Raw genomic sequence first — 26,213 nt, forward strand, 5'->3', positions numbered from 1 at the left:
ATACTTGTAATATGTTGAGTAGATTGTAAATATTCAGGAAATAAAAAAAAAATCTCATGAAGACTGGTTCAGGCGTTCAAGTAATATTAAGGCTATTACCTCGAGAATCTAAATGGCTTCAGTGCTGGTATTACTAACGTGAAGGATTTATGATGTATGCCTTTGAGGTGACTTAACACGGCGTGACACATACATACAAAGTGTCATTCATGACGATCGGTTGCGGAATTCAAGTAATATTAAGAGTATTACCTCAATTGTAAGAGGCTGTTGTGTTGGTACTACTGATGTTAGGGATTTATTAATTACGCAGTTGCGATCGCGTCAGGTGGCATGATAAACATACCGAGTGTCATGACGATCGGTTCAGGCATTCGAGTAATATTAAGAGCATTCGCTTAAACAATCTGAGATGCTGTGATGTTGGCATTACTTTTGAGAAGGGATTTATGATGTACACCTTTGAGAAGGCTTCAGGAGGCATGTTATATGCGCACCAAGTTTCGTGAAGATTGGTACAGGCGCTGAAACACTATTAAGATTTTGTCTCGGAAATTTGAGAGCTTGCAGTGTAGTTATTACTGATGAGATGGATGTATGATTTACGCCATTGAGTAGGGCTCAGGGTCCATGATGCACATATCAAGTTTTATAATATTTGGTTCAGGCATTCAAAAAGTTTATGGTGGGGACACACACGGAGAGCAAGATGATCTCATAAGCCTGATTTTATTTTTTAAAACTAAGAAAGGTAGGCTAATACTCGTAACTAATAGTGACAGTAGCTTCATTGTACCAGAGTTTTCATTAAGAAATAAAATGGTGGCTGAGCCGATCAAGAATTACACCACCTTGTATGAGACCCGCAATTTCATTGCCATGTTCACAAGGTCTCCCTACACTGAACCACACTAATCCTGTCCGTCCTGTATTTTTAAGATAAATTTTAATCCTCTAGGCCTAGGTCATCAAGGTGACTTCAAGTTCCCATGAAACTTTTATATGCTATTAAAAATCTCTCCCATGCATTCTACCTCCACCAGCCGCCCTCACTTCTTGTTGAGGATGTCGATTTCTGTTCCTCTCGGTCACAGTATCGCGAAGAACCCAGGATATTTCAGTCAGTATAGCGATGGGCTATGGGCTGGACGGTTGGCGTTCTATTCCCTTCAGGGGCAAGACTTCTCTCTTCTTCATAGCGTCCAGACCGGCTCTGGGACCCGCCCACCTCATATTCAGTGTGAACCGGGGGGTTCTTTACTTGCAGGTAAAGCGACCGGAGCGTGAAACTGATCGCTCGTCTCCATCAAGTGCCAAGGTCAGGAACTGTGGAGCTACCCCTCTACTCCATATGTTTTCATGGAACTGTGCTTAATTAATTAAGCACAGCTTTAGCTTTACTTTCTCTTTTACCATTGCCTCAGTGTCGCTGTAGTAATTATCGTCAGAAAGATTCTGTGTCGTTTGGTATTTGATCTCTTACCATTTTGAATCACTAAGGAGCATATCTGCTCTCTATTCTTGTCGGTATTGACCCACCCATTTCTCTTAATGCCATGCAGAGAAACTTGACGGGGAGTGACATGTGGTAACTTGTACATCGGTTGGAGCAGTAGTTATCGAGTGATTCAGAGGCAGGCTCTTAAATTCAAATTGACTGGACCTCCCACATTCAAGTATCACCGTTATAATAATGTTTGAAATCAGTCAGTGACGGGCGATCGCATATGGTCTAAACGTTAGTGTAGATCCCCTACATATTTTAATATTTATAAGTTAGAATTTAACCTAAACTGGACAGTAAATTCTAGACGGGTATGATCTCATAGCCTTCTGACTAATGAAGACATTTAATGCTTGCAGCTGAGCTGTGTATGCAGTGTTCGTTGTTTAAATGTTTTCAAGTTTTATCCAGAATGCTTTTAGTTCCTTGCCTATATAGCTCCGTCAGCAAAGCATCTGTTCCTCCTCCCTCGCGCTTTGGGCGCAGTTTGTGTTTTGTAATTGAGCCCCTGGGGCTCAGTGGTTTCGAGCCTGAGTCACTTGAAGCGTAAGATAAAGGTAAACTCGTCCCTGTGCTCAACTAATTAATACTACGCCATGAAGGCGTATAAAGGAGTAGATGTAAAGATCCATGTATTCTTGACCTTGGTTCTAGTTAGAGGTGAGTGGTCACCTTCACGCTCCGGCCACTTTAATCCCGAGGGAAAAGCCCCCAATAACCATTCGATAGCAGGCTGAGTGGATCCCAGAACCGGTCTGGACGATGTTGAAAGGAGAAAAATCTTGCCTCTAGCGGGACTCGAACTCCAACCCCTTGGCCGTCCAGCCCGTAACCAGTCGCTATACCGACTGAACTTTCCTGCTCCGATGTAACTCGAATGAATAAGTAAGCCGGCTGTTTCTTAGTTTCATGTTGTAATCTGGGTTATAACGCCATGAAGTTTGGTAGGTGACTACAAATGTGTAGGATGGAGGAGATGAAAGGATTTACAAGGAGGCACTCTGAGACTGTTTCAAGATAGTGTCCAGGTATTTATCTGGAGAGACTGAGGAAAACCACGAAAACTTAGGACAACCCGTAACTCCTGCCATTCAAACATGGTACGTCCGAAATAGAGACCTATATATAGGGTTTCGGCTACGTCATTTGCTCGGGTCTCTGTTGTTGAAATGAAGGTCATCACCCTTTGAATTTTGGTGATCCCAAAGCCTTTTCAATTACGAGAATACACACAAAGCGTCAGCAAACACTTGCACCTTGAATGGTGTTCCAACCCACAATCCCACTTTCTAATTAGCCCAAAACAGTGCACTTCTTCCACCACGTGTCTACGAGAATCGGCTGTAATGCAAAATCAGTTTGACTAATTTATAACAATAACATGGTTCCCACGCGAAATTTATATTTATGCTTATCTTACCATTTTTAATAACAGTAACTTCTGAAACCATGAAACGAGGGATGTGAAATTTTGTATGATGATGCATAATGAAATCGTTCTGATACAGTTTGTGCCAAAGAATTGCATGTTGACAGTTACACAGCTGAGGTGCGATGTTTCGAACGTATGCCTAACAACTTACGAACAATGGTGGCACATGTAATTATCATGAACCACGCAGAGCAAGGAAGTACACAATGTAAACAGCACACATAACCACTGGCTCCCGACAACATGAAAGAAGAGGGATCTGTTCTCTTGGAGAACGGTAACATTACTATACTAACATGGCGAGCCAATGCAGCGAACAGGAGAAGAAATCTGACGAAGCCTCTGCGTGGTCTACTGCAGGCACAAACACGAAGCTACTTCCAGCCTGCAACGTTTTGAAAGATAATTTTTAAATCATTTTCGATATCAAATTCTGTATTTAGGATCACGTAATTATTAAATTAGGTTTACCTGTTCTTATGTATACGACTGTCACATGTACGATTTTTATATTGATTTTTATTCTTATTTTATTGTATTTTATTGTTAATTTTAACCAAAGTCTGGTCTAAATTTTGTCTAGATTCTGAATTGAATAGGAACTAAACTTGTACGAACCATTTAAAAAAATGGAAATGTTAGCGTTTCACTTCGGTAATAGTATATGAGAAACTTGCAGCACCTGAAGATGAATCATATGAAGTCGAAACTTGTAGTGCGTGCTATACGAATAAATAAATAATAAAGTCTTGTTGCGTTAACGGTAAAAATTATATGTGTTCATTGTAATTATTAATTTGTATTCTGTTATAATAATGGTCTAGAGATGTAAGCGTTTGAAGGGAAGATGACCCAAGTTCAGCCTAGACGTTCTTGTTAAATCTTATTCGAAGTGTCAGCTTCTGGTCAGTTGAACTGCATCTGACCGTGGACGTCTCCTTCATGAAGAGAGTGAGGGAGTGGTCTTGCCTTGTCGCAAGGTTTACTTGCAATGACGCCCGGGTGATGAGTGGACCTTCACTCTCTTGCTCTTAACAAAACAGAAAGGACCAATTTCTCTAATAGGATAGGGTGGATTGCCTCGTGTCTTGACAGTGTGAGTTAGTGAAACTCGAGATCTGTAATCCGGCCATAACTCTGAGTTAAGAGGCCTGAGTGGGAGTCGCCGTGGGCAGGTGATCCTTCCTGAGGTAATGGTCATTCTAATGTGTTTCAGAGGCCAATTGCCCGCTGTGGCGGAGCTCAGCTACCTAGACAAGGTGAAGTGGCTCGAGATGTACGGCGTGGACCTCCACCCTGTTCTGGTAAGTACCACTACAGTCAGTGGCGTATCAAAGATTTCGTTTCGGGGAAATACTAAACCTATTTTGATAAACCTCTTAACAAACAAAATTATATTACCTTCTTTGCCAACGTCACTCTTTTTCCAACGTCGACATCTCCCCGGAAAAACAATTATATATGGGTCTATTTTGTAGTGCAGATTTAAATTGAGTTTTGAGTTTGTCAAGCGATGAATATTAAAAGGAAAGTCTTTTGGCATGTAAGATTTGAGGTTCTGACGGCGGTAACTGAAGAGTGCCGTCTTCTGGGATGTGATGCCAAGCAGATCTTGTGTGAACTGACGTTTCGGAGGAACATATCGCCTCAATATCTTCAGGGTAGAAAAATCCGCGAGCGAGGATCCAGCAGTTTGCAGCCACCTGCTCACGCTGGGTCCTTGCTTGCACCCTGAAGGTGCAGGCGATACGTTTCTCCGAAACGTCGGTTCGCACAAGGTCTACACGGCGCCACATCCCAGAAGACGGCATTCTTCTGGCATGTTACGCCTTACAGTTTGGTAGATATGTACAAGTATCTGTTGCCTCTATTCAAGATGCACGAAACTACACGGCGTCACTGATAAAATTGACGCTTGTGGTGACATATCTGACTTGTATTCGGGTTGTTTCAGCTTAGAATATCGGCTGGGAGTTACATTATATGCTGATATTTTTCGTGGTTTTCTTCAGTACCTCCAGGTAAATTCCGGAATAGTGTCTTCAATTAAGTGGAGCCGCTTCGTTGTTCACTATCATAACAATTATTCGACGCTCTGTAGTCTGAGTTATCGGCAGCGTCGTTAAACAAATTAGAAATCAGTGTAAAATATTCGGCATCATATCCAAGAAGACCCTAAGCTACTCTTTAGGTTGGCCGCGCCATAGCTCAAGCGGTTAGCCGGTGACTTCCCATCGCGGCGGCCCGGGTTCGATCCCGGGCCTGGTCAAGTGGAATTTGTGGTGAACAAAGTGGCGCTGGGGCAGGTTTTCTCCGAGTACTTCGGTTTCCCCTGCCAATCTTCATTCCACCAAAATTCTCCACCATCATAATCACCCGAGGCAAGCTACAATAGGCCAATTAGTGGCCGCTGTGCCAGTTGACCCAGTTAGACTCCACCCCCCACTAAGCGAATTAAAAAAAATTCTCTTTAGGTTGGGTTCCGTGTTGGTCACGGATAAGCGTTACATTTAAGTGCATGCTATTCCTTGCGGTCGAATCTTGGCCTTATGTATTGTATCCGGCCTTATAAATTGTTACTTACAGAAAAATAAGATTCACGAATTAAGAATAAGTCAGTTGCAAGGACGACGCTAATGAACTCATGATACCTGTGCTCAGTCTGCAGGCACAACAGTGTACGCCACAGACAGCGCGTCCACATATGCAGTGAATATTAAACCTACACAGATAGCCTTTCGGCGCTGTATAGAGATCACTTCGGATCAGACGGTACAGTCTGCTGTGATTTTCTCAACCTCGCGATATCAGCCTGCTTTTTCTCTCTTCAGTGGTATGAGTGTTAGCATTAGTTATAAGACACTATGTCTGGTAGTTGTGCACAGACATTTCGGGTAAAAACATTGCCTTCAAGCTTAGGGTACAGAAGATATATGTTTCGTGTGTTCTTTGCATAGAAATTGGAAAAGCAAGGCATAAGGGAGAGGCCTTGTCTGTTATCCAGTAGACGTGTACCGAAGTTTCGGAGGAACACATTTTCCCCATCTTCAGGGAATAGAACATAGTGTAAATATTTCATATAATCTTTGCATAGAAATAAAAAGGAACTCATAAGAGGAAGGTCTTGTCTGTTATGACACCACGACTTCCGGTAGGTGTTTACCGAAGTTTCGGAAGAACGCACTGCTTCTATCTTCAGGATAGGGAAGATAATGTAACGCTTCATGTGATGTTTTCGCAAAAATCGGAAATGGAACACATCATGGAGAGGTCGTGTCTGTTATGACACCGTGGAGTCTGGTAGTTGTGTACCGACGTTTCGTAGGAACACACTGCCTCTATCTTCAGGTTACAGAAAATAATAAGATAATTCTTCATAAGTTCTTTGCCCATAAATCAGAAAAGAAAGGCATAATGGGAAGGCGCTGTCTTTTGAGACCGGGACAACTGGTAGGTGTTTACCGACGTATCGGAGGAACATACTACCTCCATCTTCAGGCTAGAGAAAATAATGTAATTTTTTGTGTGATTTTTGCACAGAATTTGAAAAATCAACGCATAACGGAGAAATTGTGGCAGTGTTTGTCGAAAGTACTGAACGGAAGTTGATGCAATCTGATATTGCAAGTCTGCGCTAAAATTGCTGGATAATTTTAAGCTTGGTCTCTGTCGGAGAAGTAGCTTTGGATTTGCAATAAGAGCACGTGTAGGCCTGCCGGAGTGTAAGCAGAATAGCACTCATTATAAACTGAAAATATAAACCTTTTTGCTGTTGTCATGCAGACGCCCCGTAAGTCTGGACCCGTAGGCTGTGTTGGAGTTTCAATAAATCCGAAATATGCTCAGTATGTCCTCCCTTCACCAACGCACACTTTCTGTCAGTCCAAGAGAAACGTATGAATTGTTTGCGGTGGATCTCAGAGCATAATGTGAGAATTCGCTCTTGATTGTGATAGATGTTGCGTACTTTCGCAGCATACAACGACATCTGTCCTGTAGAATTACTGTCGCGAGTTATTCTTTGCTCATTGCCATCACCCACATGTGTGGCAAAGATGTGTGTATTACCTATGGTTGCACACTTCTGTTCCATTACTCTGTGGCCTGTAGTCCGCAAGCGAACTATACCGACCGAGTGACCGCCGCTTGTCGGCGAAGTTAGTGCCAACTTTTGCGGATAGAGGGTGTCGCGTAGTCAGAGCAACGGATCCCCACGGCCATTAATCTCGGTTTTCCATACCGGAGCCACTATTTCCTTGAACTAACTCCTCAGTTATCCTCACGAGGGTGCTTGGACCCCGTTCCAGACCCACTACTTCTCAGAAAATCTGGCGGCGCGGGAATCGAAACCAGAACGTCTACATCTGTAGCCAGGAACTCTGACCACTAGACCACAGAGACGGCCCATTCCGTTCCATAGTCTAAATTAATTTTTTCCAGCTTTCGTAGTATTTGACGGAAATTATCGCAGTGAACAGAACGCCAGTTTCTGTGGGCGCCGGGTGTCACAGAATCCTCGACCTAATTTACTGTGACAATTAAACTGCATGACAATCGTAGTTTCTGGTTATACCGTTTCGAAGATTATTCAGTATGTAATTACAAATTTCCTTGCTGGCATAATGATCAACGCCTGACCTCTTTCCGATAATCTTACAGGTAAATTTGACCTTACTTTCAAAGGAGATTTTAGTTCTCTTTGCTTAAGAGCGGCGTTTTTAGGCCATGTGGTCACTTACAATAAATCTAAGACTTCTGCACTAGATGACCTTCTTGGTAAAATCTATATACCCATACAAGGGCACAAATTCTGAGACCTTTAACTACAGCACCTTTGTTGGTCTTCTTTTCTATAACGCTGAACATTGCAATCAATTTATATGCGAGTAATGTAGCATAACTAATTGAAATTCTCTGTGGAAATATTGTAGCATTAGAATTACCATATTACGATTTCGTGTAATGCCATTGTCCCATCAAGGACATTACCTTTCTTACTCATCACGGCTTCGTATCCCCACTGGCAAGAACGGCCCATGAGATCTTTTCTTAGCTCTGGATTATCTGTAAGTTAAAGAAGACAAGACCGTGTGGGCATGGCGGGAGAGAAAGCGAATGGCCTTGACTGGTCAGTTTTATGAATTGATTCGTTATCTTCAAAGATCACTTTGACGTCATCGGTGATGACGTCTTTGCCAAATTCTAACGTCTGCTTACTTAGAGACAAAAGAAATAAATTGTGAATTACCTTGTGTTTTAGGCCTGGCCCTCTGGTTTGCGCGTGAGAAATATGGCAAGAAATGTCGAATCGGCTTTTGCAATTGCGTTGTGGGCAGGAGGGAAGGAGGGAGGGTGACGCACTATTATGACCAATACACCCCCTACAGTCCTTATCTCAGCTAGCGAATTCGACCAGATCCATTGCTGATTCTGTCGAAAATAGCAAAGTCAAGAAATGTGGACAGTCTGAGCTTAGTGATGATTGTTACAGAGTAATGGTTTAAAATAAGCCACGACCGTCTCCTCTCCAGTCCTTTTCAGTCTGTCCCTAATTTAATTTATCGCTAAATATTCTCCGCAAACATTAGTACTAATATTATATCTAAGCATCCTGTTGCGCCAATATATATATGTGTTTCCGTCACTAATGCAACAGAATGTTATAGTCACTATTTAGATGTTTCGGCCATACACACCCGCCATCAGGTGTCTATCGCTATGCTAAACTGTTCTACTGTACCGTATGGCACAGTTGCATGTGGCTAGTTACCGGCACTCCTTAATTAAAATTAATTTAAAATTATATTTTAACAAGTTCAGCCCTATTAAATTTAATAAAAACAGTCAATTCCAAATTTCTTATGGGACCTATTAATGCAATCTTTAGGAGCCTGGGTCCGTTCGTGTTTCGTGTAGTTCATGGGTGTTGGTATGAATGTTGAGTTCTCTTATCTGCAATATTTAAAAGATATTATTGTTGCAGAAGCAACAGTAGCAATTCTGAATACTCAAACCATATATTGAACTCAGGACATACATATAGAGCCATGACCGACACCATGGATGTTATGGAAACAGAAAAGAAGGGCAGCGCCTAAAGGCCCTAGAAAAATTTCACATCTATAGAATTACAAAAGGTAACCTATATATGCGCTGGTCACGGTAGCCGAGCGGTCTAAGGCATGTACTGTCTTCGCTCGCTCGGAAACCGGGATCGTGGGTTCAAATCCCACTCACGGTATGGATGTTTAGTTTGTGTGTGTGTGCGTTTTTCTGTGTTTGTGTACAGGTAGAGGCCTTGCGACGAGCTGATCACCCGTCCAAGGAGTCCNAACGTGTAAGATCTAGAGAAACCGAAGTGAACGGAGAAGTTCATGGAAGTAGGCCTAGGCCCACTGGGGCTCTAGTGCCAAGGGGGAAAAAATAAATAAACCTATATATACATGATACATATATCAACACATACAACCACATATTTGAGACACTGCACGAACTTTACACTAGACAGCAGCACACAAATACACTCCAGTTACGCTAGAGAAGTAGGCACAAACACAGTAAACACCCATACTAGCTGCACGCACACACCAGGTAAACAACAATGCAACTACACAAGCTGGGCGATGAGCCCACAGCCAAAGGGACATATGTAAGTATGAAGTAGAAGAAAAATTGTGGTAATGATTGCAGAACGAGTGAATGAAACTGGAATTATTCCATGGACAAGTTTTTGTCATTGAAAACTTTTCTGGACAATTGTTTGCATTCCACATTTTCACGGTCAACGACAGCAAGGAAAGAAAGTAAGAGCCTTTTCTTTTTGAGCACAGACTAAGATTAATTGCGTCCGGTGCTGAAACTGGTGGTCTTGCCAAAATCTGCTCAACTTCTTGGACAATACATGGAAGTCCATCTGCTCGACTGTCGCTCAATTTAACGTAGCGTTGGATAAAGTGAGATCATTGTATATTATGAAAAGGGCTGGGAACTAACTTACATAGTTCAGTATACTATTATATATTTAAGTGTTTTATAAATCTATTTAAAATTTTTGTTTTCTTTTCCGTTTCTAAAGAACAATGCAAAAAGTTACACAGTTTAATGTCTTATAATTTGAACTCGCAATGATTGAACCCCGATCCTGAGCCAGTTCTTGTTGCCTTCAATCTCACAACCTGTTTATCTAACAGGTATTTTAATTTTTTCTTCCCATTCCTTCCAGGGTCAACTTAATAGAAAGATTTATCAAATATCCTCTTCTCAAGATTAAGTCCATATGTAGATGAAATTACAGGGAATCATCAATGTGGACTTCGACGTAACAGATCAACTGCAGATCAGGCGTTTTGCATTCGTCAGATATTGGAGAAAAATGGGAGTACAGTGAGAGAGTACATCAGCTATTCATAGACTTCAAGAAAGCCTATGATTCAGTTAGGAGAGAAGTATTGTACAATATTATCATGGAGTTTGGGATACCCATGAAACTAGTTAGGCTAATTACAATACCGTATTTACGCATGTATAGGCCGCAGCACAATTTTCAGACAAATTATAGAAAAAATAATTTTCTTGGTATATTATTTCAGGAGTATTACTAATTATGAATATATTTTTTTTAAATGAAGTGTGATTTCGAATATTTCGAATATAAGCCGCATCCCAGTTTTCCTCTTGAATTTTTGGCAAAAAATGTGCGGCCTATACATGCGTAAATACGGTATGTTTAACAGTCCATATGGGTAAATATTTATAGCATAATTTTCCTATCCAAAATGGTCTAAAACAAGGATATGCTTTATCGCCACTGCTTTTCAACTTTGCTTTGGAATATTCCAGTAGGAAGGTCTAAGAAAACCAGGTGAGACTGAAATTAAATGGGTCACATCAGCTGCTGGTCTATGCTGATTGTGTGAATCTACTGGGTGATAAAAGAAAAACACAGACACTTTAATTGACGTTAGTAAGGATGTTGGTCTAGAAGTAAACGCAGAGAAAACAAAGTGTATGCTGCTGTCTCGTCACCAGAATGCAAGGCAGAAAGATGACATGAAAACAGCTAACAGATTCTTTGAAAATGTGGCACATTTCAGGTATTTTGGAAGGACCATAACAAATCAAAACCTGATTCAAGAGGAAATTAAGAGGAGACCGAAATCGCGTAATGCTTGGTACCATTCAGTTCGGAGCCTTTTGTCTTCTCGTCTGTTGTCTAAACACATAAAAACTAGAATATACAAAACTGTAATCTTGCCTGTGGTTCTGTATTGGTGTGAAACCTGGTCTCTGACTTTAAAGGAGGAACATAGACTGAGGATGTTTGAGAACAGGGTGCTGAGGAGAATATTTGGACCGAAGAGAGATGAAGTGACAGGAGGTTGGAGGAAACTGCATAATGAAGAGCTTCATAAATTGTATTCTATTGCAAGGATTATTAGAATGAACAAGTCAAGGAGGATGAGATGGACAGGGCATGTAGCACAAATAGGAAAATAGGAATGCATATATACGTAAGATATTGTTTGGAAACCCAGGAGGAAAGAGCTCACTAGGAAGACGAAAACGTAGGTGGGTGGGTAATATTGTAACGTGTGCAGCCATTGCTGTGCAATAGACAGATGAACACCCGTTTCTGTGCAACGGTGTAGGTATTGCTGAACTATATCTATGGAAACGGTGTTTTCTGTGTGGTCTGTGCCGAGATCTTATAAGCAGGACAGTTCGACGCAATAAGTCAGTTGAGTATCCCTTGTGGAGTCGGAGTCGAATCCCTTCACCGTAGCCCTGCGAGTCGTAGGAGGCCACGAAAATGGAATCCAATGCCTGGGGGTATAACCGGGCCACCCTGTTCCTCTAGTTATATAAGTACGGGGACCTGGCCCTCAAGATTGGTGGAGTCTCAAGTCTGAAGCAGTAAAATGTGATCGTGAGCCCCACGGAATCGGACATGAGAATGACTGCGCTGGCGAGGACCAGCAGCCATTGTAAAAGACAGACAGATCCCCCCTCAAAGAGAATGTTACATAAGGACTATAACCGCAAGTGTTCAGTTGGAAAATGCAATTACTGGTCGTGAGTATCAAGGGGCTTGACAGCAAGACGAACTGATTTGTAAAGTAACTCTGACTCTGACGAGTCGGTTATTTGTTGGAGTTGTCAGCAGCTCAGTTGAGTGAAGTGACGTGAAAGTAGCTGATTGGTGAGTAAGAGAGTTCAGTTGTCGATTGAAAGTCATCCTGTGAAGAGAAGACTAAAAGGTTGGTGTGAAATGGCCGCCAGCCTGGGACCCAATTAGTTGAGCTGTCAGCTGACAAGAAATCATCACCGACGGCTGTGGCAAGGGGACCTGATCGCGGGAAGCTGAAGAATCTCCTTCGGTAAAAGCCGCTGCTACGAAACGTCTATAGGAGAATGTAATAGACTGAGGACGCTAGTCTGTGTCAGCGATCTGTAGAGTTTAGCTCCTTACACGTCTATAGCCACACATCCCTAAATCGTGACATTAAAATGGATCTTAGATAGGATGCGACGGTATGGACTGGATTAATCTGGCTTAGGATAGGGACCAGTAGAGGGTTCCCATGAACATGGTAATGAACCTACGGGTTTTGTAAAATTTTGAGAAATTTTTGAGCAGCTGCACACGAGGCGGTTTCTCATGAAGGGCTCGTTTCCGTGGAGTTATTTTAGTTACTTATTCCCTCCTGCGTCTTCCGCATGGCCGCATTTGACATATTCTTCCTCCAAAGACTCATTCATATATACAGCTAGTTCAGTTTTAATTGATTTCAGCGCCCTGTGTTACTTTTATATATCAAGAACTTCCAAAGCTAAGTATACGGCATCCTAAATTGCTTACTTAGGCTACTCTTTATCCCCCCCCCTTTTCCCCTTGGCACTACAGCCCCAGTGGGGCTAGGCCTCCCTCCATGAACTTCTCCGTTCCCTTCGGTTTTCCTAGATCTTACACAGGCGGTAGGGCTCCTTGGACGGGTGATCAGCTCGTCGCAAGGCCTCTACCTGTACACAAACACAGAAAAACGCACACACACAAACTAAACATCCATGCCCTGATTGGGATTCGAACCCACGATCCCGGTTTCCAAGGGAGCGAAGACAGTACATGCCTTAGACCGCTGGGCTACCGTGACCGGCTCTTTATTCCCTTTAGGCTCACAAAGTTTCAGTCCTTATTGGTTTCAAATAACATATGCTGTGTTTTTAAAGAAATGTACCATCGGGGCGATGTTGATTTATATATGCCCGACCCCATATAAGTTTCATGCATTTGTGTCGAAGGCTTGGCTGGGCCTCTTGATCTAAATTTTGTTATAGAAGTAAACTGAGGTGACCTTCTCTTTTCTTTAAGATGTTCTGTTACCTTAACTCGCCTTGTATATTCCAAATGTATGCTGTAAGATTCCAACAGATCGTGACCAATGAAGATAATTTTTATGTAAACCCACCGTAATGATGCATGTTATTATTATTATTTTATTTTCCTCGCCTGTCAAGCCTAACCTAATTTTTTAATTATTAATTTGTTGCCCTTATATAGACTGTCGTATTGTATTCTTTAATTATTTTTATGTATTTCTATGTACTATTGCTAACTTTGTGATTGGCCTCCTTGCTTTTAAGTTTGCACGGAAATAAACATAAATTGAATTATTATTATTATTATTAGTAGTAGTAGTAGTATTAGCGGCGGCGGCGGAGGTGGCGGTGATAGCAGTAGCTGCAATGGTGGTAGTACTAGTAGTAGTAGTAGCAGCAGCATATGAACACTCTGTTTTAAGGGACACCCATAGAGAGCAGAGAACGTAGACACACTCAGACTCACCACCCGTAGAATCAAGGCCATCTACGTTTTGTCAGAGAGTAAAAGTTGTTTTCTTTTAAAACAGTTGCTTCGCATGCAACTGGAACAAGAAGAATAATTGTCATGTGCTTTTAATTTTGTTGCTAGTCTAAAGAGTAAATAGACTTATCACTCGACTTAATTAGGTCTGTGTACACAGTTCGCGTGGGCATAGCCGTGTTCAGTAATTTCTGCTTGTGTGTTAATAACAACTAATTAACTGCAACATTAATTATAAGAATTAAGACAGGCTGCACTGTAAGCCTTCTCGAAACACTTGCTTGGTGGAAATCCCCAAACGAGAGATATTTAGTGGGCCAACACGAGGAATGACGTAATTCTAGCAATAAAATAGTCCGAGACAGTACTGTCCGTGCTTTTAGACCTGGCCGTTCTCAGCAGAATGCACAGTTCATTACTTGGCCTCGAGGATTGTAAGGTGTATATGGGTTATAACATAATTTTGCCTTTGGTTCTGTATGGGTGTGAAACTTGGTCTCTGACATTACGGGGAGGAACATAAATTGAGAGCGTTTGAGAACAGGGTGTTGAATAGAATATTTCGACCGAAGAGAGATGAAGTGACAGGAGGTTGGAGAAAACTGCATAATGAGGAGCTTCATAACTTGTACCCTTCTCCAAGTATAATTAGAATGATCAGGTCAAGGAGGATGAGGTAGGCAGGGCATGTAGCACGGATAGGGTAGAAGAGGAATGCATATAGAATGTTGGGAAGACCAAGACATAGGTGGCTGGACAATATTAAAATGGATCTTAGAAAGATAGGTTGGATGGTATGGATTGAATTGATCTGGTTCAGGCTAGGGATCAGTGGAGGGCTCTTGTGAACACGGTAATGAACCTTCGGGTTCCATAAAATGCAGGGAAATCCTTGAGTAGCTGCAGAATTGGCGGCTCCTCAAGAAGGGCTGAGTTACATGAGTAAGTATGTGCTAAACAGGGCCTGTTACAGTGTATCATTCACCCTCCGTACCGCAAACATCTGATAATACTACCCAGCTACTTCTTGGCATACTTTTCTTCACTATCCAGTCAGTGGCCAAGTCTGCCGACGCAATCTTCACACGTTGCTCCCCTGTGTGTGAAAGAAAAAAAACTTTTCAATGTAAGAGTGTCCAAGTTGTTATGCCCACACTGAGGGTTCAAAGTCCAAACCATTGACAGCATTAGCTTATAACAATGAAGAAGACCAGTTTTATAGACCTGACGTCATTGCAGTTTTATGTGACCATGAGTTCCGTGATTGTAATATCTAGATCATAATGGATACACGTTTATATTTACGACTTACCTAACTATGAAGAAATTTACACCTACTTCACATTAAAATACTGACACTTTCATTGCTTGTTTCCTGTTAGTGATACGTCTAATATGTGTTTGGCAAATGACAACATCCATCGTTAGAAATTATTGTCTTTTGTAACATAAATCACCAGATGACTCTTAACGTGAACTCCCAGAATCTACTTTAATGATGCAAGGAACGCAATAAATTCTGTATTTTATGTATCGTTTACGCTTGTTGCAAGAGTTTAGTCACCTTTATGACTCTCGATAGGTTCCCTCCAGTTCCATAAACCTTCTCCGTCACTGTATGAACTTGTTGAGCCAGGCTGCGAATTGTCTGCCAGGAACGATGTACGTGTCGCTTAACCTTTCATTGCGTTCAAAATGTATACCTCTCAGCAACTACTTCAGCTGTTCAGAGAAGTGAGAATGGCTCGAAAGTTGAACTGTATACTGATTATTGCATTGTATGATCTAGAGCAGCCATGTCCAACGCGTCGATCGCGGGACGACTTTTGGTTGATCTCATAGGCCTATAGGGAAATTATACGTGAAAAGCATGTAAATTCACTTGTAATATAATATGAAGGGAAAATACATATTAAAGTAGTCTGTACTTTCAGTGTATGTTGCTTTTACAACAAACATCACGTGTCGTGTTATTTTTACCAATATTTTTGCTTAAAGCGAGGCACGACGATAGGAGGGTGTGGTAGATCACTGGCAGTTTTGACACTAAAAAGTCGATTCCAACCTGTTTGAAGCTGGACATGCCTGATCTAGAGCTTTCACAGCGAATGTGTAAAGATTTCTGTCTGATGTGACGCTGTGCAGTCTGGTAGAATATTGTCAACGTTTCGGAATAACATACATTATCCGTCTTCAATGTACAGTAGAATGGACAGACGGTTCCTCTGACACATTTGTTATTTCTACCAGACTAGACGGCATTACTTCCAAGAAGACGGCAGTTTTCTCAGTTGTTACCGTAAGAACCCTGACGTTCGCATCAGATTACGTATTGTAAGATTTGAGGTTTTACGGCGGTGACTATGAAGAATGGGATGTGGCGCCGTGTGGATCTTGTGTGAATCGACGTTCCTCCGAAATAAGATCTACACTGCGCTACACCACAGAAGACGGCTTTCTTCAAATTATTTTGTTGTTTTTCTATTTGTACGGTACCTCCTTCGACCCAGTCCGATTAAAAAATAATTCCAAAGCAATGAGTATTTAGACGTGCAATGCCTGGACTCCTTCTGAACATGGTTGGAAGTTCACGAGAACAAAGTCGGGGACAGAGAAGATGCTCAACTTCCAGGAGCTTCTTTTGCCCAGTATTTTAGGATGTTTAAATCTAGAACATTCAGATACACATGATATCTGCGACACTAACAAGAAACGGATGACAAAATTTTTATTCGAAATCCTCACGAAACCCAGTGAGGTTACTGGATTTTTCAATTGACCTGATCCTTCCTGCCGCACCGTGGCCCAGGGGTAAAGGGGGAGGCCGGCTCATAAGGTTGACAATCTCACCACCATCTGTGAGCCGATTGTCTAGCAAATGTGGGAGCCTCAACCTCTCACAATCCTGTTGGCCTGTACGGCCTGTTACAGGGAAAGCTTTACCTTTCGCCCTCAAGAGAAGAATCTGTATCACCATTTTGGAGGACATAAACGCTACATTTGTGCTTCCGCGTGTGACCTGCGACAAAGAGTCGAGATTTGCCCAATCTCGTATTGAACAATATCCTCTGCACGAATCTCTACAGCTCTCCTCAGGAACCAGAGAGCTCAGCCCCAGTTGCAAATGTGTATAAGCTTTTGGTTGTAGTACTTAAAAAACAAGAGGTCCTGAGAAAAACTAATAATCTAATTTCCTTCGATGTGACACGGACCGCATAGAAAACGACGCGTTCAACAATATTCCTATTGTTACGTGTGTATCAGTTGCCGCGGTAACTTTATTACTGAGCCGTTGCTTACCAACAATAGGGGATACATATACAGACACAGCAGTTGTTGGGGGGGGGATTTGTAATGTACACCGTTGAGATTGGCTCATGTGTCAAGATGTACAGCACATACGAAGTGTCGGAAAGATTGGTTCAGGCATTCAAAAGTCTACAGAAGTGATACACAAACACACGAAACACCTTGGTGGTCTCATTAGCCTACTTTTTATTTCCTTCGAAATAAGGACAAGTAGGATAAAATTGAGCTTGGTTGGGATATAGAGCCATGTACTCGTAAGTGAATATAATATGGGTTGGGGGTGGTGGAGTCGTGTGGTGGCGTATACAAGGATTTTTAACATGGATTTCATAATTACTGTTACATTATAAATTGCTTATTATTTCGGAATGACATTAATGTATATTTGCAAGTTTGTTTACTACCAGTATGCGAGACCTTTGCCCTGACTACTCCTACAGTCAAGCTTTCAAATGCAATAAAGTAAACAATAGTGTACATGGTGGTTGAACTTTCGATACTTTCTTTTTGACTGCATGTCGTGTCTGAGGGTACATGTCCCTATTATTCACTGCCAGTTTACAAGAAAGTTATGAGGCTTCCGGTAACTCGAGTGAGATGCTTAGTGCAAAATGGATATAGCTCCACCTTATCTCGGCAGAAACAAGTAGACCACAGAATGTATGCAAATCCGTGCTAGAAGATTCCATTGCTTTGTTAAATCACTTTATAACTTTGTTGTTGATGGTATTTGGCCGTCAATACAACAATAAATAAAAAATAAAACAATCAAACTGCTCACATTTATTTAATAGTTGCTACATGTTTCGGTCCGCATATGGGACCATCTTCAGGCAATCTCGTTAAATACATCTGAGGCTATTGCACTGGCCTATTATAGATCCATATTAGTGCTGCTCATCACAGTCACATACAGGCAATGCGTACAACCATCAGGAAAGTGCAAGAACTTTTCTACTTTTAAACTTGTTCAGAAATGAAAATTAAAATTATAAAAAATTCTCTTGCTGTGAATATAAAATTCCGTGTTGTGTTTGTGTGTTTGTCCCGCATATGCTACAATCCGGAAGGTCGCGGGTTAAAGTCCCGATGAGGTCATTGGATTTTTTCAATTGTCCTAATCCTTCCAGCCGCACTATGGCCCTGGGGTCGACTCAGCCTCTAACAGAAATGAGTACCAGGAATTAATTAAGTAATTTTCCTGGGTAGTAAAGCGCGGCCGGCGCGTAAGGCTGTCAACCTTACCGCCATCTTTGAGCCGATTGTCTAGATAATGTGGGAGCCTCAACGTCTCACAACCCTATGGGCCTTCACGGCCTGGTACAGGGATAGGTTTACTTTACTTGTTTTACTTTTATTGTAGGTTGTCCTTCGCCCGGGGTTCTCTGTTGTATAATTAAATTACTGTAGTTACTGAAGGACTTCGCTATATTATTAGTTTTTAGTTTGTTCTCCCTTGTCCTTTTGGGCTTGTCTTCCCGAGTTTAATTATTTGGGGTGTACTGTGTATTCCTTTATTGTGAGCGTTTATGTCGCATCTGTTCCTGGTTACAATGTCGACTACACATTTAACGTTGAATTGGCCTCGCCGTAGCTCAAGCGGTTAGTCGCNTCGCGGCGGCCCGGGATGGAACCCGGGCCGCCTCGATGGCAAGCCAGCGACTAACCGCTTGAGCTATGGTGCGGCCCTACAAAGGACTTAGTCCCACCCCACTAGCAATAAAAAAATAACGTTGAATTCGTGTTGTTATATTGTGCCTACTTGTAAGTTCATCGAGATAATTAAATAATGCTTTGTTTAGATGACATTTCTTCAGTAAATCATGTGAAGTTTTTCAGTACTTCCTTGAAGTATTTTAATCCTGTTCTTGCTCCTCGGTACCCAGCTTCGGAAGTAAAGCAGATCGCTTCTAAATCCAGTGTGGCTAAGTTTCTGCTTGCCGTTGAAGTGATGTATGAAATCCATTTTGTCTCTAAAAAGTACATATCTGCTGGTTATTATGTACTTCAATTAATACTGCTTTTGAACTGCAGAGATTCTGTAGCATCGAATAATCATAAATTCCGAGAGATGCGGAAGGAAACGGTAGTCATACACATCCCAAGGCACTGGCCCCGGCATATGCCAAAAGGAACTAAGAGAAATCAAGATTAAACTCAGGACAAACATCCTCTGTGCTAGTACGAGGCGGGGGAATACCAAAAATTCTAGCGCGACGTTCTCTTCTGCTCCATAAAGCTGCTGTGCCTGTTGAGTAGGCCTGCGCAATACTTGGCGCAACTTTGGGCCTCCTTTTCTTTACGCTGCAGTATAACTGCAATAGCTGAATGCAGTTTTAATTATTTCATTATAACATTTTTTATTTTTATTTTAACAAAATGACTCTTGGATATTATATAGTCATGTTATAAAGAACATCCGCTAGGGATGGAACAGTTCAGTCGGTATAGCGGTAAATAGAGGCTGGACGGCCGGGGTTCGATTCCTGGCAGACATAAGAAATTTCGTCTCTTCTCCACAGCGCTCAGACCGGTTGTGGGGCCCACCCGCCCTTATGCCCAATTGGTGCCGGAGGCTCCTTTCTCGGGGGTAAAACGGCAGGGGCATGAAGGTGACCACTCACCTCCAGCTACTACTGAGGTCAAGAATGGCGAAGCCATAGCTCCACTCCCCCATGTCTTCGTGGCGTACTGCTTAATTAGTTAAGCGCAGGGACAACTTCGCATTTGTATTAGAACATTCACAATCCACACACGTGTTACTTTATACTGCATAATGTTTATCTTACAGCAATTGATACAAGTATTAACTAAAGTTCATCACACAAGTTTCTTTGGAAATGCTTATACTACATGCCAGAAATGCCAATCACAGTGTCCGCGCGGTCCAAGGCATGTACTGTCTTCACCCGCTCGAATACTGGGATCATAGGTTCGAAACCCACTCAAGGCATGGAAGCTCTGTATATATGTTTATTCTCTGTTTATGTTGTCCTGTGTGTAGGTTGCGGCCTCGCAACGTTGATCTCTCGGCCAAGGAGTCCTGCAGACTGTGTAAAAATGATTAAGGAACTGAAGAAGAGGCCATGGCCCAACAAAGCGCTGTAGAGGCGTTGATGAATGAACAAATGAACATGCGAAGCATATTAATATATAGAAAATAATGTAGACCTATTGAGAGGAATCTTGATCCATATATGAATGAATNATTGATGAATGAACAAATGAACATGCGAAGAATATTAATATATAGAAAATAGTGTAGACCTATTGAGAGGAATCTTGATCCATATATGAATGAATGAGGAAGAAAAACGTAATGGAGGTTTTGTTGATACCCTATCTCATGATGGCCCACGTGGTCGAAGTTGATTTTTAATATATGTTAGTTCCCTGCGAAGTAGTGTAGATGGTTATTTAAAAATTAAAATCTAATTTTACTGATCTTATAATTGGGCGCTACTTAATTTTGTTTATAGGTCAGTTAAGAGATTTTAGTTGTTTCTCGGAGTTACACTCTTTTTGCACTAAACCCCTCAATTGTTTCTCAATCTTCAGCCCACAGCTCTGTCAACAAAGGAGCCTATGATTACGAAACACTGTCGCTACCGTGCGTAATGTCTCCTGTGCTGAGCCGCCATGCTGCTGAACTATAGGTCACTGCTCCATATGCATGCCTAATGGCACGCCTGTGACGTCACAAGGGTCAAGTCACTCTGACGGTTGTTCTTGAAAGCGTACCGAAACCAAGAGACGCCGGGTCCAGTGTCACAACAGCTTTCCACTTATATCCATCCTGATCAAGGAGTGCCGGTAACAAAGTGCCAAGACTTTTCCCTATAAACTAATGATGTAATCTGATGAGACTTGGTATTCTGTACATACAATCTCTTCCTTGTCGTCCTTAAGATCTCTGCAGCCCACTTAGCGACGTCAACATCGGCTAGCACCCTCCTCAAAGCCGTGCAGCGATCCACAGAAAGATGGAGTAGCGTTTCAAGCTGGCAGGTTGGCGGGTCTGATCAGCCAGGATCTCGTAACTGGAACTGCAGCGACGAATTGTGTGGAATAAAACATATTGAATCCCAGTTCCTCAGACTGTCAGGGCGAGGGCACACCAAGGAAGCTGGCAACCCCAACGCAACCGCAATTTTCGATTTCAAGCAGGCAGCTGGTTTCCAGATTAGCAGGCGCACATTGAAGAAACTTAGATTTGATTAGTTGCTCACCTTATCTTAAGTCGGTATGCTCATCAGCCGTAATGCATGACTATTTTTTTTCATTTCGTGCACTTACTCTCTGCAATGGAAGATAATAATACTGATCCTCTCATAATAAGGTGGGAAGTTGAGACAGGTTGAGACGGCGTGAGAAGAGAGGACGACGGCCATAAGGAAAATATTGGGATTTAATTAATTTGTTTTAACTAAGGTCAATTTATTTTACTCAGGAAATATCGCATTCACGCGCGACACGACATTTTGACATACACTGCAACAATATTAGCAAGATAGGAGACACCTGATAATGGCCGTATTCATCCGAACCATGTAATGTGGAAGAAGGGTGATTATATAATAAGTTTTATTTGAGACGGAAATATATGTGAAATAAACTGTATAGTAATGCAACAGAATGCCTAAATAAAATATTAGGAAAAGAAAACATTGGGCGCATTCGTTCTTCTGCGAAAATTTAAACTGATGTGTTTATATTGTTTCGAAAGTACTTAACCAGGATCCAGACTCCTTAGTCTCTTGAGAAATTCTTTCCCAATCCAAATCTGTTTTGTCCTGCCTAGTGTTGTCCGGGTGGCATTTGTCATATACACCAGGCTCTTGCTGAAGTAACTGTACAAACATAAAATTAGGAGCTTCGTCAACCTTTCGTGCCATCTTAAACAAATGAATCACTGAAGCGCGTTATAGGACAGCTGACGCTAGGAAACCACGCGGCAACGCAATTGTGAGAAGACTGGCGTGTTCCGTTGCCTGGAAGTTGAGTTTTCCCACGAGTTGCATTGCCCTTTCCTCAATCTGGGCTGCTCCATTCGCTAACGTGTTCATCTCGGGCTGATAACAGTTCTCGGAAATTGCGGTTGCGTTGCGGTTGCCAGTTTTCTTGGTGTACCCTCCCCCTTAAATTACAGTTCCCGATGTCTCGAAACCGCAGCCAAAGGAACTGCTGTAGGTGACGAAAACGCTTACGGAATGAAGTGCTGAGGGGAGAATTTCGATCCAATGTGATGAAGTAATAGGAAAACAGTTTAAAACGAAAGATATAATGGCGACGTTCAGGGTTTACACTCTTCATTAGCCTTATGAGTGTGATTACTCAGTTATAAGGAATGAGATGAGCATGGCACAGCACACGTAGGAGAAAATAATGCAGTTTTGGTTGGTAGCCTAATAAGAAACCACTTGATAAATGAACACTATTAAATTTGTTGTTATAATTGATATTGTTATAAGACGTACTGATCTGAACTGACTTAAGGTAGAGTCCAGTAGTGAGATTCTGTGATGACAGTCTGAACCTTCTGTACTCTTCAGCAAATATCGGCTGAACACAAACCAAGGACTCATGGTGGAAGCGAGAAATGTATGGCAGATTCTATTCTGACAACCTCAAGGGTAGATATATCCAGTGGGGAAACCCAGACTTAAAGCAGGAGGTAGTAAGGGAAAACTATCCCTGTAACAGGCCGTGGAGGCCCATAGGGTTGTGAGAGGTTCAGGCTCCCACATTTTCTAGACAATCGGCTCATAAATGGCGGTAAGGTTGTCGGTTGTCAGCCCTACGCGCCTGCCGCGCTTTTTTAGCTCAAGGAAGATTCCTGGTATTCATTTCTGTTAGAGGCTGAGTCGACTCCAGGGCCATATTGCGCCTGGAAGGATTAGGTAAATTGAAAAAATCCAGTGACCTCAACGGGAATTAAACCCGCGACCTTCCGACTTGTAGCATAGTGCCCTGTATTACGGTGTGTCTTACATAAAGAGTGCGTGAAAGTGTACGATAAATTCAGCTGGTTCAAGATAAGGTCGAGTTGTGTTTTTATGGAGTTGATAATGAGCCTTCGGGTGTCATAATGGGCCGCGAGAATGCGAAACCATGTACGGGACTTGGCTGCTCTAGTAGGAGACTGTCTCATAGTTTTAGTGAAGTTCCTATGCGCTAAAGAAGAAAGGAAAACGCTATAACATGGAGTTCGATAGTTGCACTTCGCTCGCAGTGTCTGCGGAATGCATGTAAACACACGAGAGGTAGGCAGCAGGACGCGATAAAAGCGCAGTTCACAACGCGCCGGTTATTCCCCAATGTCCATTGCATCACGTGTATTCCGCGAAGCGTACTTCTCTGCTCCGCAAGCCATTAATAAGCGAACATGCTATCACGTGTACCCCCTGTTTTCTTTGCATGACCTCCGTACGCATTCCGAGTGGAGTATACTCGAAGAAAATGTAGTCGAGGCTTTTGTTTGTACCCTATGAACGACCTTGCCAAATGAGAGTGGAGGGTGCGGTTGTAGGAAAGGGAGGAAACCAGTAATTTTATATTCAGGCTTATACTCATTATTTAAGGTTATTCATGTTAGATACAAAGAACACCTTCATCTTTTTGCAATGAAGAAAGTACCGGCATTACAGTCCTTTGGCGGTTGGTCTCCAATTCTCAAAACACCAATAATTTTTCCCCACAGTTATGCATAATCTGCCAACTTTGGCGCAGAGAGGGTGTCGCCTCGTCAGCACAGCGAATCCCCACACCTGTTAATTTCGGTTTTCTAGACCGGAGCCATTACTTTTCCATTCATGTAGCTCCTCAGTTATCCTCACGAGGCTGAGTGGAGCCCGTTCCAGACCCACTACTTCTTAGAAAATCCGGTAGCGCCGGGAATCGAACCCGTACCACTGGATCTGTGGACAGGAACTCTGACCACTAGACCACAGAAGTGGTCTTACACTATGTGAATGATATATCGATGTTTCTTTTCCAGGTTCGATTATCACATGTTTTACGTTTTAGATCCATTTGTGATCTATTTACTGACTCTCCCTCGTAGAACGCACTGGAATTTAGGGCTCATGGAGCCTCGAAGAATATGGACGCAGGTGTTAACATATAGCAACGTTATAAAGTAGTGAAAATAGGCTCACAGATCACAGAACAACAAGTTTATGCATAATTATTATTTTTGTCACTTTATTTTATTCTCAATAAAAACAATTTTGTCAGCCGCTTTTGTGNTCCGGTTTTTGTGTTTCTCCGCGTATGCTCTGATGACTTCTGTTACATATGGTATGCTTAGATCATTGTGTATGATAGTCTTTGATACGTACCAGGAGCATTGACTAGTTTTCTTAGCGTTTTGGATTGGAAAGTTTGGAGAAAATTTTTGTTGGAAGGTTTGCTGCATCCCCATAACTCTATCCCGTAGGTCCAGACTGGTTTGATTATTGTTTTGTATAGGATTGTTTTGTTTTCAAGAGGGAGCTGTGATTAATCTGATCATATGAATGAAAACACAGAAAAGGTACCATATCCGTGTATATAGAACACAACAATGGAGATAAATTTGAAACGTAAAGTGAGAAGAGGCGTTTGCTTGTGACAGTATAGTAAAGCAGCCGAGCAGAATTTGCAATGCTGAGGTGAAACTTGGACCGAGAAGAGAAATGGGGAGAAAGCATATAAGCTGCAGGTATGAGATTTAGTAGGTCCCCTCCCCCCCTAGAAGTAACATTGCAAGAGAATACCAAATAAAAATGAAATAAATCTACCGCAAAATTATAATACAGTAAAAGAAGTGAAGGAAATATAAATTAAACTGGAATTGTCTTGAAAATACGATGAAAGATAACCAAACTACCAGCACGTAATCCCAAAGGACAGGAAAGCGTGAGAAGATAACGAAATTTGGTGGAGAGATCAGTTTCAAAGCTTAACAAACATCGGAAAAAGCCTGTATCCCGGAAACCTTGAACTGGATGTACGCAGCCTTGCATAGTTGAGAAACATACGTTCAGCGGCCTATATAAGGTGTATTTGTCTTAAAAGCGGATTGTTCAAGGAAATATTTGGACCTAATTTGGACGAAATTTTGGATATTACTTTACGAGGAACTTCTAGCAAATAAAAAAATATTGCATTTAAGCGTCATATTTTGTGTGTGCAACTTAGCGTTATGTTCAGTCACCACAATAGTGTGTAACTACAGCGGTCGTCAGGTACATTCAGCTTTTTACTTTACTGCTATTTCTACCTACACTGTAGTGTAGTGTTACTGCCTAACACAGTTAAGCAGTAATATTATATAACGTCTTCCACGTGTAATATATTGGCCAGTGTAGGGAGAAATAGCTGTAAAGTAAAGTGAAGGTAGAAATGTACGTATTGATCTGAAGATCGCCAGAAAGGGCCGAAACATGTTTTAACATATATGCAGTGTAGTTGTACAAACTGTTGTGGTGGGTGAACATACACCACGTAAGGATGAGTTCGTACAGATCAATTACGAGGGTCGTACTGAAAGTCATGAGCAACAATTTTTTGTAAAGTAACATGCTTTATTATTGACAAACCAAATACACCACCTCAATCTAAAGACATTTCTTTATTTTTCCACATAATTGCCACTTCTTTGTACACATTTCTCCCAGCGTTCTGGGAGTTTGAAAATTCCCCTTCTATAAAATTCCGTTCCAGCCATCCAAAAACACTGACGCACTGCTTTCTGAATTGCCTCCCTTGTCTCAAAACGTTGTTCACGCAGCTGATCCTTCACAAATCCGAAAAGATGGTAGTCGGAGGGTGCCAGATCAGGGCTATAGGAGGGGTGTGGAAGAACTTCCCACCCCATCTTTGCAATTGCTTCCAATGTGAGGCAAGTGGCGTGGGGGCAAGCATTGTCATGCAGGATGATGATGTTTCGTCCCGGACGTTTATCGCGCAATGCAGAACGGAGCTTGTGCAGCGTCTGGACATAAAGAGCAGCATTGATGGTTTGCCCAGGTTACAGGAATTCGGCCAGAATAAACCCCTCTGCATCCCAGAAGACTGTGCCCATCACCTTCGCAGCTGATGGCACTGTCTTTACCTTCTTTTTT

At 42.0% G+C, this 26,213-nt stretch overlaps 1 protein-coding gene across 1 annotated transcript in view; it reads left to right on the plus strand.

Moving 5' to 3' along the window:
* Positions 1 to 4,152: 4,152 nt before the first annotated feature.
* The window catches only part of LOC111868376 (band 4.1-like protein 4), a gene marked incomplete at both ends in the record, with an annotated part of 103,023 nt that continues 80,962 nt past the window's right edge, over positions 4,153 to 26,213 (plus strand). The window contains 1 exon segment of the mRNA XM_023858964.2: positions 4,153 to 4,240. Coding sequence (XP_023714732.2) covers positions 4,153 to 4,240 — 88 coding nt within the window.

The sequence above is a fragment of the Cryptotermes secundus genome, unplaced genomic scaffold, assembly GCF_002891405.2.
Source record: "Cryptotermes secundus unplaced genomic scaffold, Csec_1.0 scaffold2567, whole genome shotgun sequence".
Taxonomy (NCBI): Eukaryota; Metazoa; Arthropoda; class Insecta; order Blattodea; family Kalotermitidae; genus Cryptotermes; species Cryptotermes secundus.